At 31.9% G+C, this 9,973-nt stretch overlaps 1 protein-coding gene across 3 annotated transcripts in view; it reads left to right on the plus strand.

Annotated features, from left to right (window-relative positions):
• ECT2 (epithelial cell transforming 2) overlaps nucleotides 1-9,973 on the plus strand; it is a 53,449-nt gene that overhangs the window by 5,549 nt on the left and 37,927 nt on the right. For all 3 annotated transcript variants that reach the window (XM_004674969.2, XM_004674970.2, XM_012731272.1), the window contains 8 exons: nucleotides 1,126-1,215; nucleotides 2,101-2,208; nucleotides 2,376-2,449; nucleotides 3,353-3,483; nucleotides 3,657-3,772; nucleotides 3,865-3,927; nucleotides 5,529-5,751; nucleotides 9,065-9,201. In XM_004674969.2, the coding sequence (XP_004675026.1) occupies nucleotides 1,126-1,215; nucleotides 2,101-2,208; nucleotides 2,376-2,449; nucleotides 3,353-3,483; nucleotides 3,657-3,772; nucleotides 3,865-3,927; nucleotides 5,529-5,751; nucleotides 9,065-9,201 (942 nt within the window). The remainder of the gene's footprint in view (nucleotides 1-1,125; nucleotides 1,216-2,100; nucleotides 2,209-2,375; nucleotides 2,450-3,352; nucleotides 3,484-3,656; nucleotides 3,773-3,864; nucleotides 3,928-5,528; nucleotides 5,752-9,064; nucleotides 9,202-9,973) is intronic.

The following is a 9,973-nucleotide window of genomic DNA, read 5'->3' on the forward strand; positions in this document are numbered from 1 at the left end:
TTTTTATTACTGAATTTTTAAAAAACATGAATAAAATTAGCCTATTAAAGTTGAGAGTATGTAATATTTAGAATAGACATAGTGGTGACTGCTCTAACATAGACCTTTAATTCTTTCTACTATAATTGTCATTAGTGAAAAATAAAAGCCCTTAAAAAATTGAACAAATATATCTATATCTATATATATCTATATATATCTATCTATATATGTATATATATATGAGTATGTTGTTTTGAAATGATCTAATTTGGTTAAATTTAGGTTCAAGAATCATATACAGGTACATATAGACACAATTTCCACCGTAAAAAAAATGACACACTTTAATTTTTATCAATTACCGAATGATTTAAAATTTGGGGAGTTATTTTAGCTTTTTGTGTTTGAACAGAATTTTGATATAAAGACCGTAGCAGAGTTTGTCTCTACCGTTTGCTTTTATTCCTACATTTTGCCGTTTTTACACTTACCTTATTAACTTAAAACTGTTTAGGTCATTGTGCTTCTTTTATTGTAGACACTAATAATAAAGGATAGTCTTTAATTTCCTGTTTTGACTCAGAATTTTTGGTCTCAAAAATCAAGTGTGTGTAAGCTTTGTAATTTTATATTTGTAAACATACATGAGCATATAAATAATACTGTTGGCTAAATTATTTAGTATCTCCATTTTTTAGCTTTAATATTAGAATTATATTTAGTTCAAGTGCACATATTAATTACCTAGCATTTAAAAATATCTTTTATGTCTTAACTTTAATTTGATACATTTACAATATGGAGTCTGAGCCTTTGTTTATAGACAGTATTTCATATTGTGAAAATACATTTTGGATTTAAAGATTTGAATATAAATATGTTTAATTTGCTAGTTGTAAAGTGTTTAGATTATGCATATCAAGTATGATTCAGAAATCATGAGACATATTTTTATTGTGAAACTTGCAATCTGGTTTTTGTTTTTTTTTTTTGCTATATTTTGTCACATACTGAAAAACCCAAGTAAATCTTTGGATTGGATAAGTTGATTGGCAAGAAGGAGAAATACATTTAGTTTGAGAAAGATGTGTTGTTTGATTTTGTAAAGAAAACTGACAGATTTAAATTTATTGCATTCTTCAGCCTTTGCCATTTTCATGTCGCCCACTGTATTGTACAAGTATGATGAATATAGTATTGTGCTTTACTGGATTTAGGAAGAAAGAAGAGCTAGTAAGTATTTTATCTTTTTATTGTTTTACTTATTTATGCATACAAGAACTGGGGTATAAGCCAGAGGTAGGGGTGAGAGGAGTCACCAGGAACAGAGATGGAGCAGAACAGGTGGATCTACTGAAATACACTGCTGAGGGAAGCAGTGGGCAAGACAGGAGAGGTCCGCTGCACTATGTGGGTCAGCTCCCTGGCTGGGGATCAGATTCATGCCACAGTGGCTAGTGATAGCTTAATAGTACTGTGACTTTAACCCCTGTCACCAGGGAGGCCAGTTCTAATTAATATTTTAAAACATTCTACCCAAAGAATCTTTTTACCCAGTATAATAAATATAAATTTTCATTTTTTTGGTAGAGTGTTTTGTTTTAAAAATACTGAAGGAGAAATTAATGTAAATATATCATGTTTGATATTTTTATAACTACTTTAACTCTTTTTGTTAAATATAGATCATCTACCTTATTTGAAATTTTTGCTTATCCATTGCAATTATTTTTTATGAAGGTCCTTCCTTAAGCTGTTCTGATTGCCCTAAAGAATTCATAGAAGTCTCCTTTGATTTGTAAAATTTTCTTTATTGGAGCTAAGAGCTTCAATTTCGTGGGAAGAATGTTGGTGTTAATGTAATCTTGTGGTTAAAAATATGTCATATATTTCAACTTTTGAAAGTCAGTTGTTCTAACTTACGTGTGAATATCTTTACCAGCGTATTTCTATGTATAAATTTGCCTATGCCAGTAAGGCAGATATATCCTTAATTAATTGACAAAAGTTTTGTATCTTTATAAATAGTATTGAGTAAATGCTAAATGAATTTTAAATGCAGTTTGAAATGTGTTTAAGTTAATCATAAAGTCAGTGTTTCTTAATTTTTCTTTTGAGGTCAGATTGGTGACATTGGTTCATCACATGGGTGGAGTTATTCGAAAAGACTTTAATTCAAAAGTTACACACTTAGTGGCAAATTGTACACAAGGAGAAAAATTCAGGGTATGTACAATGATAGATTTGGATATCATTATTTGGCATAAATTTTGTGTAGCATTATTGGAGTAGATTTAATAATACTCTTTAGTTCCATCTATTTCTCCAACAACTTTGATAAATACAGTTCTAAGATCTAAGGTGAAAATTCATGCTCATATTTTAAATTTTAGATTGCTGTGAGCCTGGGTACCCCAATTATGAAGCCAGAGTGGATTTATAAAGCTTGGGAAAGGCGAAACGAACAGTAAGTATTTAGTAATTAAGTAGTTAATTATGTTATAAAAATAAATGCATATGACAGAAACCTTAAAGTCTTAGGTAGAGTAGGAAAAATGAATTCAGTTTTGAGTAGCTTAGAGAATAAAGGTTAAATGAAGCAAAACTATAAAAAGTATTGTAAAATGTTTGTGGTGTCTTTGAACTTTGCCTTGTGAAATTTTAATTGTCATGAATATGCTACAGTTATTAATAGCTTAATGCATTGGACATTTGGATTGTGTACTTTTTGTTTGGTTCCATTGTTAGTGGTAATTTTATTGTTAAACTTTCCAACTTCATGATTCCTTCTTACTGTACTGCATTATATAGGATTTCATGCAACTGTGGAATTCCTAGAATACATATAAAGTTTCAGGTACACAGTAGGTATTCAATTCTGACAGAAAATTCGTCTGAATTTCCTTTGGGAAGATTGAGGGCACATCAATTTTTATTTTTATTTTTTTAATTTTTTTTTTTAAAAAGATTTTTATTTATTTGTGCATACAGAACTGGGGTACAGGCCAGAGGCTCAGGGGCGGCGAGAGGCTTCACCAGGGACAGAGTGGGGAGCAGAACAGGCAGATCTTTGAAGTACACTGCTGAGGGGAGCAGCGGGCAGGTCAAGAGAGGTCCGCCACGCCATGTGGTCACCTCTGGGGCATGCGGGAATCGAACTCATGCGGAAGTGGCTTTCAATTCTCAGTGCTGTGCTTTAACCCGCTGCGCCACCAGGGAGGGCCACATCCATTTTTATTTTAAACTGAAGTTTTTGTCAATCTTTCAAAAAGGCTAGCTGTAAATGATTTTCAGAAAATAGATTATGCTAAAGCCTTGAGAATGCATTTATAAGTTGGTATAACTTACAAAGATTTTATTTTGCTTTAAGGGGTTTCTGTGCAGCAGCTGATGATTTTAGAAATGAATTTAAAGTTCCTCCATTTCAAGGTTGCATTTTAAGTTTCCTGGGATTTTCAGATGAAGAGAAAGCCAACATGGAAGAAATGACTGAAATGCAAGGTATAATTTAATATAATTTATAAGTAATTTGTATGTTCTCTTTTTCGGCTCCTACTTAATTAGCTCATGGTGAATAAGCCTTTTTAAAAATTTGGGGTTGGGAGTGTAGGCTACTTATTAATTTTGTCTGCATTAATAAAAGCTTATTTATACCTCTGTGCATTCTTCTTTAGGAGGTAGTTATTTGCCAGTTGGAGATGAAAGGTGTACTCACCTTATAGTTGAAGAAAATATAGTAAAAGAGCTTCCATTTGAACCTTTAAAGAAACTTTATGTTGTCAAGCAAGAGGCAAGTAAATCCAGAAAATAGTTCTAATAATTATTACTAATAACTTTTCTGATAAGGTATCTCTTTATTAAAATGTTCTTTCTCTCATCTAGTGGTTCTGGGGAAGCATTCAAATGGATGCCCGAGCTGGGGAAACTATGTATTTATATGAAAAGGTATGATTCTTTGCTTTGGTCATTTGTTCTGTGAATTTGTCTGTACAAAAGTATGGTATCATTTTTAGTCAGATTCTCTCTTATGTCATGTTTGAGAGTTTCAGAACAATTAATCACTTGATAATATTATTCTTACTCTATTTAGATTTAACTGAAAGTATTCAATGTAAAGGACATTATGTTATCTAATAAGTGTGCTAATTTGTGATAATCATTAGTAATAATAACATCCTGACTTCAGAATCTTAGAACCTTATGGAAAGAGTTGCACAGTGCAGAATGTTATGTGCTATAATCACATAATGTATGTTGAGTAGTTTTACTCTGAGAGACTCAGGTGGGATTGAAAAGCCTAATAACTATGAGCATAAGAGCAACGTTGAGTCAACTTTCTAGGTTAACCTAGTTAAGGATATTCAAGTTAAGTGGGGAAGAGGTATGAGAGTTTGAAGGTACATTAAAGTAACAAATAGCTTAGTATGGCTTTAGGAAGAGTAAAGAGGCAGCCAACAGATAAACCTTACTAGCTAGTCAGAATCTCATGAGTTATTTATTTAAAAAAAAAGAAAAATTATTTATTTATTTATTGATACAGAGCTGGGGTACAGGCCAGAGGTGCAGGGGCAGTGAGAGGATTCACCAGAGACAGAGTGAGGAGCAGATCAGGTTAACTGAGAAGTACATTGCTGAGGGGAGTAATGGGGCGGGTCAGGAGAGGTCTGCCGCACCATGTGGATTACCTCCAGGGCAGGGATTGAACTCATGGTGAAGTGGCTTTAGCTTCTTAGTGGTATGCTTTAACCCACTGTGCCACCAGGGAGAGCCCTCATGAGTTATTTTTAACATGTTAAAAAGTTTGAATTTTATCCTGGAAATACTGGAAGCCATTGAAGAATATATTAAGGGCAGAGATGTCACTTAAAAATGACTACTAGTAGAACACATGTAAGGAAAAGCCAGGCTTTCTGCTGGATCTTGGTGAAAAGCAGTATCATTCACCAAAATGTGACATAAAGGTAATTGAGGTAGCTCTAAGGGAATATTTACTTGAGTTTGGGATTTAATAATTTTGAATGGAATATAGATGAGGTGTGAATTTATTGTGTTTCAGCAAAATCTATGGGAGCTATCTTTATACACTCCTGTTCTCTTTTTATAGTTCTTAACATAAAGTTTAAAATATATATGCTTTCACTGTCAGGAGAGAGCTCTTAAAATCAAGTGTCTCTTGACAAATACTGGAGAGCACTGTGTCCAGGTATGCTAAATGCAAGGGGTACAGTGAACAGTATGAATGGTTTCTGCCCTCCTGGAGTTTATGGTCTTAATAGAGGAGTAAATAGTAAACAAACCTACAGATGAATATCTAATGGGGATTGTGCTATGAAGAAAAAGCACAAGAAAGAAAAAAGTTCTAGGGGTTATATGATTACAGTAGTCCCTTGATTATTAATTTTTTTGAAGCTTCTGAATTACCTATAAGAGTGTATAGTTGAAAAATTCTTGTGTAAAGTCCAAATTTTGTTAGACTTAAATGTATTTTTCTTTGTTCCTTTATAAGAATCATGGAAGCAAATAAAATTTTTGTCTTTTCATTGTAGGCTAATACCCCAGAACTCAAGAAATCAGTGTCACTGCTTTCTTTAAGTACCCCAAACAGCAACCGCAAAAAACGTCGTTTAAAGGAGACACTTGCTCAACTTTCGAGAGAGACAGACTTGTCACCTTTTCCTCCCCGTAAGCGTCCATCAGCTGAACATTCCCTTTCTATAGGGTCACTCCTAGATATCTCCAACACAACAGAGTCGAGCATTAACTATGGAGGTAATTCACTTTCTAAAAAATTGATGTTTAAAATTTGGTGGAATGGTTATTAGAATATATATGAAAATTCTAGAGTGTGTACGAAAAATTCAATCTGTAATTAACATTGTTCTAGTAAAAGAGAAATAACACATGAAAATACTTTCATTAAATGATTGCTCACCAGATACTAAGTCTTTCATGCATTTTGTGTATTTTTGAGATGGACTTCATTACCCTGATTTTACAGAAGAATAAACTGAGGTTAGAGTAACTCTAGGACCAAACAGCACTAAATTAAAAGTTTCTATTGCTTTTTAAAATGCCTGCTCAACAAAATCACAGATGTCACATGAAAGTAGGTATAATGAAGTCAGATTAGAGTAAATTCACTCTCTTCCCAGCTAATGGTAGAAGGCTTCTACAATTCTGTCTTGAATATTAAATTTCCTCTCTTGTTTTTGTTTTAATCTGTTGTATTTTTTATTTTTAAGAAGCAGCCTTCTACTGATCCCATGACACTCAACCATTCACTAACTTATCTTTCTATCCTTTCAAAAGATTACCTTCAAAATATTACCTTGATAGCCCTTCAAAATATTATCCCTTTGACGATATCCTTGCTTTTTAACATATTCCAATTGAATTTTAGCCCTTACTACATGAAATTTTTTGTTCTGGAAGACTGATTATATTATGTAACCAATAGCATCCAACACATGGACAACTATACTTTCTTAGTTTTTTTTCTCTTGTACATCACTTACCTCATTCTTGCTTAACTTCTTTTCCAACTCTAAATATTGAATGTTATTCCTGAGTTGTTGTTTCTTCTGTTTTTTTTTCTCTGAATGATCTCATTTCATTCTGTGACTCAGAAATCACTTATATGCTGATAACTTAAGAATTTTTACTCTTTCCTGTTTCAACTGCCTACATGATACTTCCTTGGCCATATCTATTATCTTAAACTTCGTATCAAATTAGAACATTTTATTCTCTGTACCACTTTGAATTCTGTTCCTTTATCACTCTTTCTTAAGGATTTCAAAAAACTGCAGTGGCCTCCAAAATAATTTCTACTTCTATTTGTGTGAAGCAATTAGAGGTATTTCTAAAATGTGTAGTAGATTAGGTGGTGTTAGTCCTCTGCATAAGTCAGTCAAGTGGATTTGAGAATATAAGAGAACAAGAAAACAGAAACCAGTAAACAAATTAAGTTTTTAAGAAAGGCAGGTAGTTTGCTTATATGTGGAGGAGAAATAGTCAAATTAGAAAGGTTAATTGGAAACTTAAATATTAGAGGGCTTTAAAATCAGTCTGCATGTCTAAACTTTATAGTGTTGTCATCAATAATTTTAGAAATTCTTGAGCAACAGTAATTTTGTAATTTGTAGTGGGTTCTGAAGAATGAGTAGAAAAAAGGGCATTTTGGAGATAGACCATAAAGTGGCTTTAGTTATAAGTTAAGGCTTTGAGCCATAGTTGCTGATGGTGATGGAAAGAGGAGTAAGAAGCAACACTGGGAAATACTGATAGAATGGAGTCATAGGAAGGGACTAGAGAAGGAAATGACAGTGAAATATCAAATGGAAGACATGTTTACCTTTGTTAAAAATAGAAAGTTTGTATTTTAGAGGAAAGTTTAGAGAAAATCCAGGTTGGGTTGAGGCAGATATATTCAGTGGCATTTGGAAAAGTCAAACCATATATTTGGGTGTAGAGAATAGATAATGTAGATCTGAGAATTTATTGGTTCTGAAATGTTGATACGCATGTGATGATAAGAGCTGATCATAAAAAACTGAATGTTGAATATGTAGTTTAGAAGAAAGTAAAAGAAAATGAGCCCCAAAAGAACTATGTGACAACTAAACTAAATATTACAAACTGTGTTTAATAGACTCAGTCTGTAGTAGACAATAATTAAATCTGTTTGTGTCAACCTGAAGTATCCTATATGTGGTGAAAGTGTTTGATACATGGCTAGTGGGAATATTTGAAATCTCTTGTCTTTAAAAAGTTTCCAAAGCTCCATAAAATAAAACTGTATAGTTTTCTTATATGTGAATATAAAAAAAAATCTGATTTTTTTTGGTAACTAAAGTACAAATAATGTAATCAGGAAATTAACATTAATACCATGTGTAGTGTTTGAAATTATCACAGAATAAAATTGATGTGCTGGCTTTTTCACCATTTAGTTTTATCATGCATTCTTTTTGTATTAAAATTTACTATTAAACAATTCTGTTAATATCAAAGCAATCTATATGGTAAAAAATGTATTTTAAACTTTTATTAAATTTTAATTTTTCCTGATTATTCTTGAAATACTAGTATATCATTTCACTTTGGGTTGGAATGGGTGTTTTATGTTAAGATACTTTGAACTAACAGAATTTGCATGTGATACTAGATTTCATTGAGGGAAGTTTCATAAAATACATATATATACACACATATACACATATTTAGCTTTACTTTTATATGTAAACATATATGTCCATATATGAAAAGTTTTCTGTTACTGTAATTCTGTAATCATTACAATCTTTCTCCTTTTCTAATGACTGTTTTTGTATGTCACTTTCTACTTTATTATTTTTAAGTAATTTTAGATTACAAAAAAATGGCAAAATAGCACAAAGATTCTGGTATGTTCATTTTCTAAGTGGATATTCTGCTATCTTTGCTTTAGCATTTATTCACTCATGCATTCATCTACTCTTCTTATACTTGTGTAGTTTCCTTATATCTGTGTTTTTGAAGGGAAGTTGTATGTATGATGTGCCTTTGCCTCTAAACACCTAACTTAATATTTCCCAAAATGTAGGGATATTTTTTTTGTAACTATAGTACAAATAATGTAGTCAGGAAATTAACATTAATACCATGTGTATTTTATGTACCTTCAAATTTTACCAGTTGACCCACAAATGTCCTAATGTTCTTTTTAGCAAAAGGTAAAAATTTTATTTTTGTCTAGGATTCACTCCAGGATCACATATTGTTAATTATGCCTCACAGTTTCTTCTGTGTTCTATATTGCTAGCTTCTTCTAATCCGGAACAGTTTCCTTTCTTTTTAATAACTTTGACGTTTTTGAAGCGTACGGACTAATTCATAGAATGTCTGTTAATTTGGAGTCACTGATATTTTTGACCATTATTTTTTAATGGTGTTATCCTGTAAGGAAATTTTATTTTTATAAATAAATCTGTATGATGGTGTATTTGTAAAAGCAGGTATCTGCTTCCTGTTTGTTAGATCTGTATAATGCTTGCTTCATATATCTGGTTTCCTGCTTAAATATTTCCTTTTTATCTTTTAGAAACACCAAAGTCTTGTTCTAAATCTTCTAAAAATCCCACTCCAGTTCCTTCAAAGCAGTCAGCCAGGTGGCAAGTTGCAAAAGAACTCTATCAGACTGAAAGTAATTATGTAAATATATTGGCCACAATTATTCAGGTAAGAGTTTGTTGCAAAATGATTTCTGTTCTGCGTTCCTAAGTAAAAGATCTAAGAGATGTTATTGCAAGAAAATTATCTGAGCAGAGAATTTGTGGGGATGTGTGTGTGTGTGTCTTGAATATAAAAATATAAAAATAATTTTGATCTCGGTAACATTGGCTTAAATCATTGTGTATGTTTGAGGAGTACAAGTTCTTACCTCTTTCTGTATATTGTCACACCATGCTTACTACCAAAGTACCATAACTGTCTACCACAGTCCATTGTACTCATGGGCATTGTGAACATGGGCATTAAATGTGGAAATGTGTTTAAAATAACAGCTATTAAGGCAATACCAAAATGGGAATAGTAGTTTTAATTTATGCTGAAATCATATTAATTTTTATAGTTTTTAAAGCAAAGGATGCTCAAAAAGATCTTAATGAGGACAGAGTTAATTTAGTCAAGATACTACTTTCTTACATTGGGAAGTGGTAAATAACTTTTTGAGGTTGTGTGTTCTTGAGCCACTGTTTTATTTATTTAGTGTCATGTACATGAAAAATAGTGAAGCATAACAGTATGGATATCGGTAAATTTTTTCAGTAATCTTTTGTGTGTAGAGTTTCTTAAAGTATACAGTGGTTAGTTATATAAAAGTTAGTAACTCACTACTTACACATATTAAATGCACTATAAAATTATTTCTAAAGACAATTCTAGTGAATCCTTATAGGGTGAGATTGAAGAAGCTATTAAAAAAAGCTGAATTCAAGGGCCTGAAAGA

This window comes from Condylura cristata, unplaced genomic scaffold (assembly GCF_000260355.1).
Source record: "Condylura cristata isolate star-nosed mole 26May11 unplaced genomic scaffold, ConCri1.0 scaffold00003, whole genome shotgun sequence".
NCBI lineage: Eukaryota > Metazoa > Chordata > Mammalia > Eulipotyphla > Talpidae > Condylura > Condylura cristata.